This window comes from Suncus etruscus, chromosome 8 (genome assembly GCF_024139225.1).
Source record: "Suncus etruscus isolate mSunEtr1 chromosome 8, mSunEtr1.pri.cur, whole genome shotgun sequence".
NCBI classification, from domain to species: domain Eukaryota; kingdom Metazoa; phylum Chordata; class Mammalia; order Eulipotyphla; family Soricidae; genus Suncus; species Suncus etruscus.
Genome location: NC_064855.1, coordinates 54,855,226 through 54,873,368, shown reverse-complemented (window position 1 = coordinate 54,873,368; position 18,143 = coordinate 54,855,226). Strand labels below are relative to the sequence as shown.

Genomic DNA, 18,143 nt, shown 5'->3' with positions numbered 1-18,143 from the left:
TCATCACTACCAGTTATAGCCCCTACTAAAAATATATTACTTGTCCATATGTATTTTTTTTTTCAGAAGAAAAAAGTGAAGCGCGATTATTCATTAGACTATGTTTAGACTTATGCTTTAAAACTCAATATACCAGGTGTATTTCTCTTCTATGTCAAACAAGAAATGACTCAGTAACTCAAGTTTAAGGCATTTTCAAAATGCTCAAATTGAGAATGTTGAGTCCAAAAGATAATACTCATTAATAGCAGAGACCGCAGTGGATCAGGACTTCTATAACTCATATATTTATTGACTATATTGTTTCATTCTAAATAATGTGCATACATAAAGATAATTCAAAAAAATTTCCATAGTCTATCTATACATTTATCAAGAAAATCTGATATGCTTTCATCCCCAGTGAAAATGTCAAAATGTTTGTGGCACAAACAGCAAATATCACGTAGTTTATTTCTAAAACAGCTCATCAGTTGTAAATTGTGCATTTAAGAATTAATTTATTAAATCCACAGTGTTACTCAGCCAAACAAATATTTACATGATGTATCATCACAATATGCTCTCAATAACAGCTTTTACATTGTTAATGGATTTCTGCCAGAAAATAAGAGATTTATGCCAAAAACTGACTCTGGGCTTGTCTGCCAACCCTGGCCAATGTTTTACACCCAGTGACAGAATTACCATGATGCCCTCTATACACCAAAGCAGCAAATAGGGCCATAAGCCAATTAATCAAATGCTCACAATTTATTTGCTGCTTTAAATGTATATATGTATATATATATATGTATAGATATACATATATATATAGGTGCTATAAATGTATATTGTATATATATATACATATACATATATCTTTGCTATAAGAAGTCTAGAGGCTGAAGCAGTAGTATGGTGGTTAGTGTAATTGCCTTGCAAATGATTGATATGGTTGACCTGGGTTCGATTACCAATATCTAATGACCCCCAGATCCACCAGGAGTGATCTGAGTGAATAGCAAGAAGTTAGCCCTGAGACACAGCAAGGTATATCCCCAAAACACAAGTAAAGGAGTACATGTGGATTATTAAATGCTAAAATTGTTAAGAAATATGTTCAATAGTAATAACCTATGCATCCCTTCCAGTTTTTTTGTGTTTTAGAAAAATGCTTCAATGTAATTGTGTTGCCATTTTGTGGAGCTATAAATAAGTTAATGTAAAGTTCTTAATGTTTCGTTCTTGGCAATGTGTAAAGTTCTTAATGTTTCGTTCTCGGTACATTTAAAAATGGGCTTAATACACAGCTTTACTATCATATCATTGCATTATTAATAGATACTTGTTTTTAAAGTGTATAAAGAGCTATGAATCATAACAGTCCATCTTGGAGCTGGTAAAACAGTACAGGGGTGAAGGCACTTGTCTTCTATGCAGCTGTTCCTAGTTCAACACTACCTAATGTTCCCCAAACCATCACAAGCAGTGATAGTGTAACACAGAATCAGGAGTAAGCCCAGAGAACAGCTGCATGTGACCTCAAAGTAAGAAATTCCACCTCCAGTAAATAGCAATATTCATGCTATAGCTACAATATCCATTTACTTAGAAATGGCATCTTGCTCTTTTAAGTCATTAATCCATTTTAATACACATAAATATCCTAGAAATGGTGCGTATGAATACACTGAATAATAAAAATTTCTGGCTAAATAAGTTATTAAGTAATAGATATAAAGAGTTAAGATATTCAAAGTTTTGATTTAACTACAGAAGACTGATTTTGACAACATGGACTGTGCAGACCAATCAAGGGACCAATAAGAAAGATCCTAGCTTAGGCCTCTGACTAGGATCCGTACAAAAACCAAGATCTCTAATTCCAGAGGTGTGACTATGACAACTGTGACTGAGCAGAACTTCTGGAACCATACTGACTCTATCCCAGGCTTTGTCCAAGGATCTGAGCAAAAACCAAGACCGCTAACTACAGAAGACTGATTACAACAGTGATGGAACAAAACTTCTAAAACTGTAAAGAAAAACACTCTCCTAGCCTTCGCAAATACCAAAATCTCCAGCTACAGAGGCCTGATGTTATCATCCATAACTGAGCAGAAAGTTTCCGGGTACCATAAAAAGACCTTGGGGAGTGAAAAATAAGCAAGTATGAAGCCTGTAGATATTCCCGTGGCAATATGATTCAAGGGCGGAGAAACCTTTCTCTTAGGTCAAGGGAATTCCGTTTCTAATTTCCCTAATACTTACTGTGCCTTTGCAAATAAATAAATAAATATAAGAAGAAACACAAACTCCTAAGTAGTTGCTGACTTGGTTTGGGTTTAGTTTGTTTCTTGCTTTTTGTTTTTCGTAGTCGCTGGTTTTGATTTTTTGTTTGTTCTTGTTTTGTACTTTTGTTACTAAGTTGTTTTTGTCTTGTTTTGCTACCTTTTTCTTTATTCCCTTTCTTCTTCTAAATTGATATTTATAACATCTAGATAAACTCCTACTAGTTTGTTTTTCTTTTCCCTTTTCTTCTCTTTTATCTCCAACAGAACCGCATTACTGGAATCATCTTGTTCAGCCTCATAATTTGAAGGGAGAAAATGGATGATACCAGGACCAGTGAAAATAAAATAATGATCAGACAGGAACACCAAACTCAAAGTCAATGACAACAGAATTAAAACCCAATCTGCAAGCTGTACAAATGGAGACTAGTTACACTAGCATTATGGTGGGTAAAGGGGAAGATATGGGATGCATACTAGAACAGGGGTGGTGGGAATGCCCCTCATTCACTGTCACTATGTATCTTAAATATTACTGTGAAAGATTCCTAATTCACTTTGGTCACAATAAAAATTATTAAAAAAAGATATTCAAAGTTTTTATTGTTTTATATAGTCTTCAAATTATAAGTACTTATGAGTACCTACTATGAGCAAGATAATTTAAAACAAACATGAATTTTTATTAACTTTTATGTATATAATTGAAATCAGACATTATGAATATATTTAATAGTTGCTATAAAAATCTATAAAATGTAGTGTTTGTTAACTACTTTATTTTGCTTTTGAGGATAAGCCTCAAAATTTGAACACCTCATAAATTTGAATGAATCCAGTCAATTAGGAAAATAAAGACATTGAGAATAAGATAGTGGTATATTAAGAAACTAAATGTGAACTGGAGGAAAAGAGTAGTGATAATAGATGACTCTGAACAAAGACCAATTTTTGAACAGTCTAATGGATCGTCAATAGATTTTTATGCAGGAATATTCTAAAAGAAAAAATTGAATTAATATGAAGTGAGGCAAATAAATGAGAATACAAGTTTTTACAATAGCATATATAATGAGGGTTTTAATTATAGTGGAGATCATTATGAGCTATATCTTGTAAACAAAACCTATAAAATGTGATTAGTTTGCTTTGGCATGGGAATGAAGATATTTCATGAGTTCTAGATACATGTTTTTGCCAATTTGAAGGATAATAGACTGGAAGATTGCACTTTTGAAAACTGTTTATTTAAATTTATAGTTTAATTAAATAGCCTGATTTTAAGTAATGATTAACTTAAGCAATATCAAAGAACAGTTCCACAATCTGTGTTTTAGTGAGGCTTGTCAGTAACATACTGGTTGGAAGAGTTAATAAGGAATTAGTCTTGTAATTATGTAATCCAAGACACATAAATTAAAACCATTGGGTGTATGCCCATGGTACTACATCTACTAAGTAATGCTATAAAACATTATTGCCATCATACTCTTTTAGTGTTAACTTTAATATCCTATAATTTTATCATATTCAGACCATGTTCAAATTACTACAGATCATCGTCAAAACACATATATTGAATACTCTGAAATAAGAATTTAAACTCACACATTTATGTTTTGAAATCAGTAATGTGGTAGAGATCTGGTATAAAAAATAAACTTAGAAAAAAATTTCCCATTTTGATAGAGTGCCAAAATCAAAGAGTGCATCAGATTTAATAGACTATTGTTTAAGAGCAATGGTTACACTTCATAGGCCCCACAAACATCAAATTCTTTAAACCATTCTTTTATAAAATGAAAGCAACTTGTCATTGTTGTGAATAAGTGAAGATATCCATCAAAATATTGGAGGTATTCAATAAATTTTGTGAAGAAATTACATAATTCACAGATATATATGACATTAATATATTTAACATATCCAATTTCTGATTTACAGTCTTATAAATTGTATTGAGATCACTATTATATACTCATTTAATTCAAAATGCTCTCTTAAGGCAGTTTTCAAGTCACAAATATTTCAAGCCTCTTGGGGAAAAGATATAGTATTTATTTTATCTTAATTTAATATCTTGTAAAAAGAGCAGTAAGTTTTCTTTTTTTTTTCACTGACTTTTTAGTAAATACTTTTTGATATATGAAACATACCTATACAGCTATGAATCTGAAACTCTTTACTACCTAAGGCTGTTAATAAGAATTTTTGCATGTGCTTTTCTAGTAGTACACTTTCCAAGATTTTGGAATATATCCTTGTTACTATTTACTAATAATGTTTTGTTATTTACAAAGTAAACAAGTTGGCTCTTACGTCCCAAATAGATACAAAATAAAAATGCTTTTTGTAAACAGTTCACAGATGTTGTATATATTTAATAAGACAAACACTAAGGGACATTTCTAGAAATACCTGTCTTTAATTCCCTAGATTATGCAGATAATCATCCAGGTATGGGAAATATTAGCCCATATAACAGATACAACCTTTATTGTTTTCACAATAGACTGGCATTTGAAAATATATTAACTCTTTTCTATGAACATCTACAACTATTTATCATCTTTGCATTCCCAGTTTTATTTTTTACTACATTTTCTAAACATTGGATCAAGAGTGTACAAATGTATATAGAATAAGTATAACAATTTTTACATAACTAATGTATTTTCATAAGATGTTAACTATGAGCCAAGCTGTCCATTTAAATACTTCAAAACATTCTGCACAAAAATTTTAAAGATTACATTTAATAGCAAAACGTTCTAGTTCCTTAAGAAATGTTTTTTGAGAAGTACAATAAAATTTTCAAATACTGAGCAAAATTATTAACACATTACATAATACAGGACAAGTTTAGTTCAATGAAACAGGATTTTGAAAGAAGCAGTTGGGAGAAATCTAAATAAAATCAAGATTTCAGGAAATAGGTATTTCTAAAATTTGGATAACTGAGACTTAATACTGTTAAGGACCAAGGATTTAAGCATAAAGTTGTGTATAAAAATACAATTTATCCTATATATTACTAGTGTGGTTTCTATCTCAACCAACATTTTTCCCCTTTAAGTTCAGAATCCTGCTAGTCTTTTGTCAAACTTAAGAACAGTGGTTAATTTCTTAACTATAGCTACCAAAGTTACCTTCAAATATTAACTACTAAATTAACATTCTTCCTTCAATCCACTTCCCTGACAATTTTTATCAGTTCCTCAGTGCTGACAGGAAATCTTAGCTGAAACATATTTGGTTAAATACTGGTATTACGGATACTTTACTTACAAATAAACCAGGTGCTATATATTGGAGTTACTACAATTCAATCTAGAAGGACCAAAACCTTTGAAGGGCTTGCCTAGAGCTTATCATCTAGCAGGAAGAGCAGGTTCTGAATCATTGTGACATCTATATGTTGAAAAAGCCTGTATATGTTTCCCTCTGCTCCTTATACTGTTTTTCAAGAAAACCTCTGCAGTTTTATCTATTTTATAGGATTTTACTTTGACACTTTAACATTTTGCTCTTTACATTTTTCATTTCTTTTTTTATTAGAATCCTAGTCATCTGAGTTCCCCATAATTTCATCCTTGTATTTCTATTTCTATTTCTTTTTTTGGATTTTGGGCCACACCTGGTGACACTCAGGGGTTACTTGTGACTATGTGCTCAGAAATTGCTCCTGGTTGGGGGACCATCTGGGACATCAGGGGATCGAACCGAGGTCTGTTCTGCGTCAGCTGAGTGCAAGGCCTACCACAGTGCTATCACTTCGGACCCCCAATCATCCTTGTATTTCTAATACAATTTATGACTAATCTTAAATACTTCCTTAACTAAGTCTTCATAAATATAGATAATTAGCATTGCCTTAAGCTTTATTGTGAACTTTAGATTATTTTTAAACACTAGCTCTTTACTTGAATGTTATTTAGAAATAGCTTCATAAAGGTAATTTTTTTTTAGGATTCTTCTTTTCAAGAGTATGATCAAACAAGATTGACAAAGGAATTGATAGCTCAGCAAAGGACCTTCTAAATTATTTAATTCTCATCATTACAAGTACTAAAGAAGTGTAAAATCACAGTTAATATCTTTTGCTGGGGGTATTGACACATCGAAAACTAAATTTTGGTTTTGATACTGAATCAAAAATTGGATGGATGTATATGAAATCTGAAGCCTAATGATAAGAAACTTTAGGCCACCCAGTATCCATTATGTCTGCCTAATATCCTTTATTAGAAAGTATACATAATTAAGAATTCAATTCTGTCAATCTACAAGTCACATATCAAACTGTCATAGGATACATCATTCTTTTACATTTTTTAACTTAGATACTCCAGTTTCTTTAATTTTTCAAATGTTCTCCAAAATAATTATTAGAAATATTCTATAGTTGTAAAACACAGTGGACAATCCATTTATCCCAAATGAACTACCTGTGTCTGTTGTGAGGTAGCAAAGAAAGACTGATCTGTGGTGATGGTACTCTCAATGCAAAAGCACTCACTCCCTCTTCACATGAAGAGAGTGAGCAAGAAGGGACAGTCACCTTTCATTATTTCATCAACCACTGGTATTTCCATAGGATTCATATGCCTGGTTCTCATTTTACAATAACATCAGTATTTATTCTGAAAGGCAATCTCATGTTCCAAGCAGCAGATATTAACAACTTCCAACACGATCTCTAGGAATGATTCGCAGTTCTGAACCATGCTTTAGAAAAACATTTCCTATGGCAAACAAAACATAAAGTTAGGTACTTAAAAATCAACTAATTTTAACATTTTTATCTTACTTGTTATCATAATATTATTCTATATAATTACTATATATAGCAGTGTACTATAAAGCTCAAACATCATCCAGAATCTGACTTCATACTTTTTGAAGGCTTGTTCCTATTCCTGTCATGTATATACAATCTAACAAAAGTCTACAAATTGTAAGAAGTATAAAAAAGCAGAAATACTAACACCCAGTAAATAACAGTCTTAGTTAATCTAACCAAAACATATTTTAAATACATATTAAATAGCTAAGAACCAAAGAATATAACAAATTTACATTACTTACAAAGTACAAATTTAGAAAGATCCACCTAATTTGTCTCAATGTACAGAGATTTTCTTCACACCTTGTCATAGACACAATTTAAATTTAGGGTAATTGAATTTAAGGAAAACTTGTTTGACTAAGTAGGAATTCTCATTAATATAACTAATAACTTCCTAGTGTAAAAATAAAAGCCATAATACCTTGATACATATGGTTAAAGACATCTATATAATAAACTGGCATGTGATTTACAATGAATAATCATTTTTATTTTATAAAATTACATATTAAAATGACTGATTTTGGGGCTGAAGGGATAGTATTGTGAATAAGGTGTCTGCCTTGCATGCAGCCAACCTGATTTTAATCTCTGGCACTCAATATGGTCCCCCAGGAATGATCACTGAGTGAAGAACTAGGAAACAAACCTAAACGTGCACTCAACACACACACACACACACACACACACACACACACACACACACACACACACACACACACACACACACACATTTCTATTTCAATCCCAAAGTCTAGGCAGACAGTACAATTTTGCTATAATAAAGTACTTTAGAATATGACTAAAGGAGGTAACGGTATTGTACAAATTTGAGGTTAATTTATGTGAACACATTCTTACTTTATAAACATTATAATCCAAATATAAATTTAACAAGGGACATTTAAAAATCATAAAACTACTTGTCAAAGAGTTTGTTTTACCCTCCCTAAGGCGTCAATATGTAGCAATGGAGTAAACCCTTTGAAACTAAAATGACTATTCTAACTTTTTTTGGCCACACCTGGAGGTTCTCAAGGGTTATTCCTGGCTCTGCACTCAGAAATTGCTCCTGGATGGTTCAGGGGACCATATGAGAAACTAGGAATCGAACCACCATCTGCCCTAAGTTGACCACGTGGAAGGCAAATGCCCTACAATTGTTCTATCTCTCCGTCCCCTGAAATGACTATTTTTTAAAAAATAATAGCATACTATTATAGTGATGAAGATATAGCAACATTATATTAATAACAAGACTATGACAAAAAACAGGTCAATATCTGATGAATATAGATATAAAACTTTCAACAAAATATTAGTAAGATTTAAAAACGTATCTAAAGGATCAGACACCATGATCAATTAGAGTTTATTCCAGGCACAAAATGATGTTTCAAGTTATGCAATTAAATACATTTAATAGACTATAGAAAAACAAAGTCAATATAATATAAAAGATGCTGAGAATTTAGTGTTTACTTATAATAAAAGTTATCAACAAAACAGGTAGGAGAAAAGTATCAGCATTTACAACTTTATAAACTCTAAATTTACATCTTTTATACCATACTAAATGATGAAAAAATGAAAACTCTTGTTTAAAATATAAAATAATAGTTGCTCATGATTGAAAGCATTTTTGTTAAGATGTGGAAAATTAGTTGCTCACTGTTAGCACTTCTATTTACTTAGTCTTAGTACAATTAGACAATGTGATTAAAAGAAAGTCAAACTGAAAATAAAATTGAACTATCATTATTTGCATGTAATAACAGCATGTAAAAAATACAATGATCAATAAAATGCTATTAAAAACAATTGATTGTACCAAAATGGCTGTTTACAAAAATCAATGTACAAAATTCCATTGCTTTTCTATTACTAAATAGCTGCTTTTCAATCTAATAAGTTGGGAAATAGAAAAAAAATGTTTATATGAAATCACAAAAGATATTAAATGCTACAACAATTCTGAAGGCAAATATAAGAAAATGGTGGAAACCGACTTCATTTATTTATTTACTTATTTTACAATGCTGGTAATAAACTCAGGATCTCATACATATATGCAAGACAAGTGTTCCACTATCGATGTACATCTCTAACCACTATATTATGATTTCAATTATAAAGTTCCCATAATATACAACTAAAACTACAGTACTGACATAAAAACAGACATAAAATCAATAGAACTGAAAACTAGAAACAAATCCACACATTCATCAAAATTCAACTTACGATAATATATGATCATACATGTAGAAAGAAATTAAATTAGTTCAACAAATGGTGCTGGTAGAAGTAAAAAAAAAAACAAAAAAAACACCACAATGCTGGGATTACTGGGTAGTTACATGTAAAAGAGAGAAGTTGAACTATCCTTTAATCCCAGATCAAAATAAAGTGATGATGGATTAAAGGTCATGATACAAAGCTCTAAAACACCAATATGAGTGATATTATGACATTATGAAGTATAATTTTAGAAACTTGACCTATAGTAGTGAGAGGGGTGACTGAACAAATAATCATCTGGGAATACTTTAAATTGAAATATTTTTGTATAGCCAAGAAAACAAAAAGAGCAAAAGATATCACATTATATAGAAGACATTTTCATAGCATACATCTGATAAAGGTTAATATCAATGATACATAAAAAATAAAAAAATAAACATGCTTAAGTAACTGAAAGAGAAAAAAGGGAACAAAAAACAGCTACCCAATTAAAAAGGGAAGAAAATCTGAATAGACATTTCTCTAAAAGATAGCCAGATAGCCAGAAGTTATATAAAGAAAGTGATCATTTATTGGGGCTGTAAAGGTGGGTCAGGGATTAAGGTGCTCGCCTTACACATGGCTGACCTGTTTAAACCTGGCACCATATCTAGTCTTTTGAGCACCACCAGGTTGTGCCCCAAAACAAATAAAATATGCTCATTATGTGTCAGTATCAGAAAAATGCTATTAAAGACCTCAATTAAAAACTACTTCATACCTAAAGGAATTATTATTTCAAAACCAGAAATTAACATGTGTTGGGAGACATGTAGAGATAAAAAACCTAGTGGACTCTAACTGGAATGCAAACTGGGGGAACCTTATACAGCTTCCTCATGAAGCTGAAAACAGGTCTATGACATGATTCCAGAAATTCCCCTGTGGGGCCTCTATTTGAAGGATACCAAAAACAATAAGCAAAAAAATTATACACATCTCAATGTTATTTACAATGGCTAAGTTCAGGAAGCAGCTGAAGACTTGTGGATGGTGACAAAACAACAATGAGGCATATTTATACAATGGTGTTCTATTCAGCTATGAAAATTTTTTTCCATTTGCAATACAATGGGAGAAACTCAAGGTAATTATGCAAAGTGTAATAAATCAGAAAAAAGACAAATCAGAAAAAGACAAATGTTGGATGTTTCCACCTATCAATATAATAAATGAAAATAAACATGATGAACAAATAAAATAAAAAGGCAAACTAATGAACATTAATAGAGTTAAGGTTTCCCTGAAGAGAGGATATGCAGAGGACAGATAGGAAAAGGCAACATAAAGAACAAGTTTTTAACAATAAACACTTCTTAGTAAAGATAAGCAGATATTAAGCACAGATATTAAGCACATTATCAATGCTATCTCATTATTTTATGAATAGATTGGAATCAGAATTCTTATAAGAATACTATCTTAATTTCAGACATTTGTTTCATCTATTAATTACATATCTCTAATACTTATTAAAGTCAAATTTTATCTTTCTTTCAACAGGTAACTGATACACCTAAAAAATAATTTCTTGGACACATGTCTGAAAAATAACTCTTTCCCAGTAAATCCTTTCACATCTAATTCAAATAAATATTCAGTATCACTAGAAATTGATGATTGTGGCCACATGTCAGAGTTTCAGATACTCACCAGCAGTTTGTGCAGGATTTATTCCTATTCCATCTAGAAAATAAGTTGTATTGACTATATTATTTGTTAAGCTAAAATGACTTCATACTAACATGAGATTTACAAATATAGTCCAGCTATGTTTGTATACATGACAATTTAAATCTTAGAACCTGAATGACAAATTTTGAGTTCTCTCTTGAATGGTTACTACGCAATGACATAATGGCCATTTCTGGGCCAAACTAGAACATCTGCCAATACAATGATTTTAATAATTCTAAAAAAGTAATTTTTATTTTTATTTTTATTTTTTGGTGTTTAGGCCACACCTGGTAACACTCAGGGTTACTTCTGGCTATGCACTCAGAAATCGCTCCTGGCTTGGGGGATCAAACTGCAGTCTGTCCTAGGTTAGTGCATGCAAGGTTAACGCCCTATAGCTTGTGCAACCACTCTGGCCCCAGGAAGTAAGTTTTAACTCTATTATGCTACTGAGAAATGAGTAAATCCTAAAATACTTTTGGTGCTCTGAACATAAAATTCTAAAGCCAGGAGAGCCTGCCTAGTTATTTCAGCTCCACCAACATTTGATAAAGTTTGCAAAGCACTTTTCAAACAGCTATTTATGAATCTAAAGCTTTTTAGAAAATAGGCTAGCTTTCTTCTCGGTAGAGAAATTTCTAAATGACAGCATGTGGAATGTTTAGAATGTTTATTGACATTTGTCTTCTCTAAACTAAATCATGCTAGTTTCTGCATACTAAACCTTTTCAGTTAGTCTAACCTGCAAGGAAGTCTTAAGCCAGTACCCACAAATATTACCTTATATTCTTAAAAGAAAAGTTAAAATTTCTCAAAATCTTTTTATCTTAATTCAAAATTTGTATAGGACAAGTCCCACCAAACTTCAATATTAGCAAGATTCTAAGATAATTTAATAAAATCCTCATTTTTACAAGGCTTTAAGAAATTATTTTGAATTGGGGAAACAAACAGTAACAGATGCACATTCCTGTTTACCATACTGTATTCTAAAAGCATTCACTAAATTATTTTAATTCATTAAAGAAAAATCATTTTAATAATCTAATAGTGAATGCTTATAACTAGTATAATTATAGATATAAATTATAAATTTAAAATCCATTAATTGTTAATTAATTATAAATTAATTTAATATCAATTATGCAATTTCTTTGGGGAAGGTCCTCCCAAGCAATCTGCAGGGGCCCAGGGACCATACTTGGCAATCTCTGGCCAACTGAGCCTGATGGTACAATGTCAACAACCAAGGATGCAGTGATACACGGGCACTGCAGATCATGGAGGCGCTTAAAGGTCATTGAGACCACACTTAAAAGTGGTTAAGGGACCATCGACTCTATACTCAGCATGCTAGAGGAGCGAGGTCATGTGATGCCAGAATCAAATCAGGGTCTCAAGCATTCAATACATGCGCAGTAATCCCTGAATTATTTCCCAGGCTCCTAACCAATTTCTCCAGCTCTTAGAAAATGATAGCTTAATACACACTCTTACCATTTGTTATAATTGCACTTGTTGCTGCAGGGACTTTAAACTAGAGAAAAAGAACAAAAAATCATGCACACATCTATAGAGCTATAAGTTAAAATTATAACCACAAAACTACAAAAATAGCTAGCAAGGACAGAGACAATATATCAATTCTATAATTCTAAAATGTAATTTTTCTTTTACTTTACACTATCAAGAAAATACCATGATTTGCTCCATCTTCAAGAACAGCACTGTTGTTTATAATTGGGCAACCAGTATATTCCACGGGAGCCACAGGTGAAAATCATGTATAAGGTGGGTCACAGTGCATGACTAAGGGTTTCAGGTAGAAGGAACTACAGAAAGTAAACAAAGTCAGAAGGAGAAAATGGTTGGGACATAGTTCTATATAATGCATTTCACGGTATCTGGGAAACCATGGACACTTTTTTGTTTGTTTTTGGGATACACATTGGTGGACTCAGGGATTGGTTACTCCTGGCTTTGAGCTCAGAAATAACTCCTGATAGGCTCAGGGGACCATATGGGATACGGGGATCAAACCTGAGTCAACTGTGTGCAAATGCTCTATCCACTGTGTTATTGCTTCAGTCCTATGGACACCTTATTTTAGGAGCTACCAAAAAACTATCATTCTATGAGCCAGAAATTTATACTTTTAAATTCATATCCCTAAAACTTCTTAGCAAAATGAAAAAAATATTTTTCTAAAAACCAAACAAAACCAGTTTATCAGTATCATTTCAATTTCAGTAGAAATTTTATTTTAATAAATTATAATTCTCAAAGACTGTATTAAATAAACATAATTATTTACAGTCTTTCCCCAAAAGGGTAATAAGGTCTACACTCAGTCTGTACAATAGTGTTTGTGTGTGTTGTGGTGTGTGGGGTTGGTGACGGGGAGGCCTTTCTGTAATTTCCATTCAAAAAGGCTAGATTCCCCAGGGAGGTGTTGATGTTTTGGGGTCTGGTGGATCAAATAAATTGGGAATCACTAGTTTAACTCATTTTTCTTGTAATTGTCTTTTAGCCTGAACTGGCACTTAACTTATATCAGTAGGCTAATCTTAACTTTCTGGTAGTGCAATAAATGGACTTCAAATAGGTCATGATAATTTTTATACTTACTTCTTCTGCTGCAAACTTTAAGACTGCTGTGAAAGGTGTACTTTCAGGAACACTGAGTCTAGAAAAAGAATTAAAAAGAAAAATTTAAAAGCTGATTCTATGTCATTGTTCCTTTGATCAATATTGTAAGACCAAGCTTTTATTAGAGTCTGAGGTTAGCTATTTGTGTATAGTTTAAATAAATTATTTAATTTATCACCACGAGGTAGTTAAAAGTTGTTCACAATTGAATTTCAGTCATACAATGTATAATATCCTTCTCCAATGCACATTTCCTGCCAACAATGTCCCTGATACCATCCCTAGATTGCCTCCTGGAAGACATTTTTCTTCTCTCCCTCCCTCCCTCCCTCCCTCCCTCCCTCCCTCCCTCCCTCCCTCCTTTTCCTTTCTTCCTTCCTTCTTTTCCTTTCCTCCCTCCCCCCCTCCCTCCCTCCTTCCCTCCCTCTTCCTTCCTTCCTTCCTTCCTTCCTTCCTTCCTTCCTTCCTTCCTTCCTTCCTTCCTTCCTTCCTTCCTTCCTTCCATTTCTTTTTCCCCCCTTTTGACACTATGGTTTGCAATCTTGTTACTGAAGGGGTATCATGCATATCACATTATCTCCTTTCAGCACCCACTTCTTGTCTAGAGTGATCATTTTCAACTATTATTGTCATGTGGCTCCTTTTCTGCCTTAACAGTTTAGGTATTTTGACTGCATACTATTCTGATTCTAATATGAAATAAAGCACTTAACTGTGTATCTAAGATGGTGTCCACAGCATCATTGGAAAACTAAAATCTATAGAGGTTTTCATTTTGCACATTACCACATGGAAGTGCTAGGGGCCAGTGAAAATAGGGATATAAGGTATTGAGAATCAAATTCAGGGTCACACACATTTCAGGAAGTACTCTCTCTCTCCCTTGTCTGATTTTTATTTTAATACTTCAATACAAACAGACAGCACACAGACTGCTACTTATTTCCAGAGATGGAGTTCAAGAGTTGAATCTCTCTTTAGTCTTCAGTCTATTGCTACTTTCAATCCAATGTTTTTCACCTGATAAAGTGAGATCATTTCCATAAAAATGGCTTAAGGGGAAGCATCAATGGATCATAAATCTTTTCATGAACTTTTGTGCACTTTTAATTACCAAATTCTAAGATAGGCCACGCTGATGAAAATGAATGTTAACTAAAATCATACACAAAGTGATAGTTTGACACCGACACTGTTGAAAAGGGAGTGCTAAAATATGATCCTCTGAGCTTGGGCCAGGAGTGATACTCCTACCCAGGAGTAAACCTGCTCATTGCTAGGTGTGTCTATATATCACCAACTTCCTCACCCACCACCAGAACAAACAAGCAACACCCCCCAAAAGTATTTTGAATGTACTTAGAAATAGCATTTATAGAGAATGATGTGATTCTGTTAGTAGACTTGTTATGGCAAAAATATTAAAGCATATAAATGCTCGATCTATGTGACAATAACTTTTTCTTAAAATTAAAAAAGATTACTAATGCAAAAAATCCCACAATAAAAGGTTTCTAAAAATCATTCTTTCAAAGTAGGTATGAAAAATAAGGAAAGTTAACATTTTCTCTGTAATTTGTAATCACTACATTATTCTTTAGTGTGATCATACATTCATTACATACTTCTCCACTGACATCACTTTTATTTGACTTAACGAGCAGTGCATTAAAGATGATTTATCTGCTATGGCTAATTATAAAGGCTTCCAATAGAGTAGTGTGAAATGTGTCTCGGCTATTCCCATTTCATTCCACCAAAATACTGATAAAGAAGGAAAAATGAGTATTCTCATTCCCCTGCTCCTCACCCCCCCTCCTTATTTTTTGGTTTTTGGTCTCAAGTAGTGACACTCAGGGGTTACTCCTGGCTATGCACTCAGAAGTCGCTCCTCACCCCCCCCCCCTTATTTTTTGGTTTTTGGTCTCAAGTAGTGACACTCAGGGGTTACTCCTGGCTATGCACTCAGAAGTCGCTCCTGGCTTGAAGGCCCATATGGGATGCTGGGATCAAACTGAGGTCTGTCCTGGGTGAGCCACGTGCAAGGAAACGCCCTACCACTGCACTACCTCTCCAGCCCACCTCCTCCTTTCTTTTTGATTTTTGTTTTAGAAACAAATCAAACAATAATCTAAACTGTATTTATTTTTTAAATAAAACACCAGGCTTTCATAAGGAAATATTCTGCAATTATTTATGAAATACATTTATAGTTTAGAATCTGAGATTCATTGTTTTAAGTCCTTGCCTCAAAATAACTTGTAAAACCTTTGGGGTTTTAATTCAATTTTAATTTACAATTAAATAATGAGATATGATCATCATATCGTAATATTTTTACAATGGCCTAAAGAAATTGATAAATCATTAGCACATGTTCTAAATATTCTAATAGTAGATAAATTGACAAATAGACCAGAAATCACACTTCATAAACTTTGTCTAGATTTGAAGCTGTTGTGTTTATCAGGATGTCATTTTGTAATATTGGTGCTCACATCCTATGGGTATCTTGAAAAAACATGAATTCCCTATTTTGTATACTAAAGTAAATTTTAAAAGAAAATGGTTGGCTGGGGTCAGAGCAGTGGTGCAAGCAGTAAGGAGTCTGCCTTGCCTGCGCTAGCCTAGGACAGACCATGGTTCGCTCTCCTGGTGTCCTATATGGTTCCCACAAACCAGGAGTGGCCCAAATGACTGGCTGGGGCCGGAGCGGTGACACAAGTGGTAGGGTGTCTGCCTTGTACGCTCTAACCAAGGATGGACCGTGGTTCGATTCCCCAGCATCCCATATGGTCCCCAAACCAGGAGCAATTTCTGAGCACATAGCCAGGAGTAACCCCTGAGCATCACTGTGTGTGCCCCCCCCCCCAAAAAAAAAGTAAATAGCTGGCAAAAGATTTTTGTATTAAACAAAAATTGTTGTAATATAAACTAATAAGAATTCTTATAACAATAAGGAAAAACTTTCTAAGGAAAATGAAGAATGAAATAAACTCCTGAACAATACAGAAAATTCCACAGAGAAAACATTTTATTAATTTATGTTGTCTGATGAGAAGTAATGATCACAAGACAACATTCCAAACAGAAAACACCATATATAAAATGAAGGAGAATTAAAAGGACTTGCTTGACAATTTTAGGAATAAATTGGCTGAGGCTTTGACTAAGTGATGGTGAAAATAAGAAAGTGGGAGAAGGTAGGTTAGAAAAAAAACAACAGAATTCAACTGAAAGAGTTAAAGTGTTTTTAATTTATTCTGTATATTAAATAGAATGCTTGAGGTTAGTATTTTATTAACATTTTTTTGGTAGTTTTTGGGTCATACCAGGCAGTGCACAGGGGTTACTCCTGGCTCCATGCTCAGAAATTGCTCCTGGCAGGCACTGGGGACCATATGGGACACCGGGATTCGAACAGATGACCTTCTGCATGAAAGGCAAACGCCTTACCTCCATGCTATCTCTCCAGCCCCTTTTATTAACATTTTTATTAACATTTAGTTGAGAGACCTTTAGAATCATGAGTAGGACGGTACAGAGTTCCAAAAAGTACTCACAACATTTTCCATTGCAGGAGGAGTTGCAGTGGGGAGACCACACAGCACTAAAAGGTTAAGTCGCACACACCCCTGCAACCTAGAACTAGGGACAAGAGAATCTTATCTGAGATGGGACCATGAGATCTCTCCTTATCCAGGCTGACTAGAACGTGTATATGGGGGGGGGGGGTGACTAGTAGGAAAAAAAGAAGGTGTACAGAATACAGGGTGGGGGTTGTCCTCCAGCACGGATCCATTCAAGCCTGCAGGGTGCTGCCAAGTAAGTGCCTTTAGGCCCACCAGGGCTGAGATACTCACACTTTATAAGGCAGACGAGGGTCCGACGTCAGCGTGATCTTAAAGGAAACCTTAGACCTGAGAAAGGAAGCGAGACAGAGTTACGACCAGGTCGCGGAGTCAGGACCAGGATGGACTTAATTAAGCAAAGAACTTACATGATGGAACAGACTTGTTGATGACCCGCGCACACAGCCAGGCAGCCCACTTTCTATGCAGACCGCCCCGCCTCACTTAGGTCCACGTCTCCCAAGGCAAGCAAGGACCCCTACGATGGTGCTGTCTAAAGCACTGCCTGAAGGAAACTGATTATATTTCACAGGCCAGATCAAGACAACAAAAAGAAAATTTCTATTTTCCTCGCATTTATATCTCTAAAATAAAAGTATAAGTGAAGAGACTAAAATTTTTCTATATATCTCTCTATGAAGCCATGTTTTTAATCATGCCGTATCATCTCGTATCACAATTTTTAGGACTTTAGGACCCAGCTGGCAGCTAGGGGCGGAAGTAAAAGCAAGGCATGGCGGAGGGCAGAAAAGAAAATGGGTGGAGCGGAAGGAGTTT

General features: G+C 33.8%; 1 protein-coding gene across 1 annotated transcript; it reads right to left on the bottom strand.

Annotated features, from left to right (window-relative positions):
* Positions 1 to 6,497: 6,497 nt before the first annotated feature.
* Positions 6,498 to 17,868, bottom strand: UFM1 (ubiquitin fold modifier 1). The gene is made up of 6 exons (XM_049778872.1): positions 17,735 to 17,868; positions 17,598 to 17,654; positions 13,714 to 13,771; positions 12,583 to 12,622; positions 11,062 to 11,094; positions 6,498 to 7,021 (listed from the first exon to the last, which is right to left on the bottom strand). Coding segments are annotated over exons 1-6 (258 nt in total). The 5' UTR covers positions 17,737 to 17,868; the 3' UTR covers positions 6,498 to 6,953.
* Positions 17,869 to 18,143: the final 275 nt, after the last annotated feature.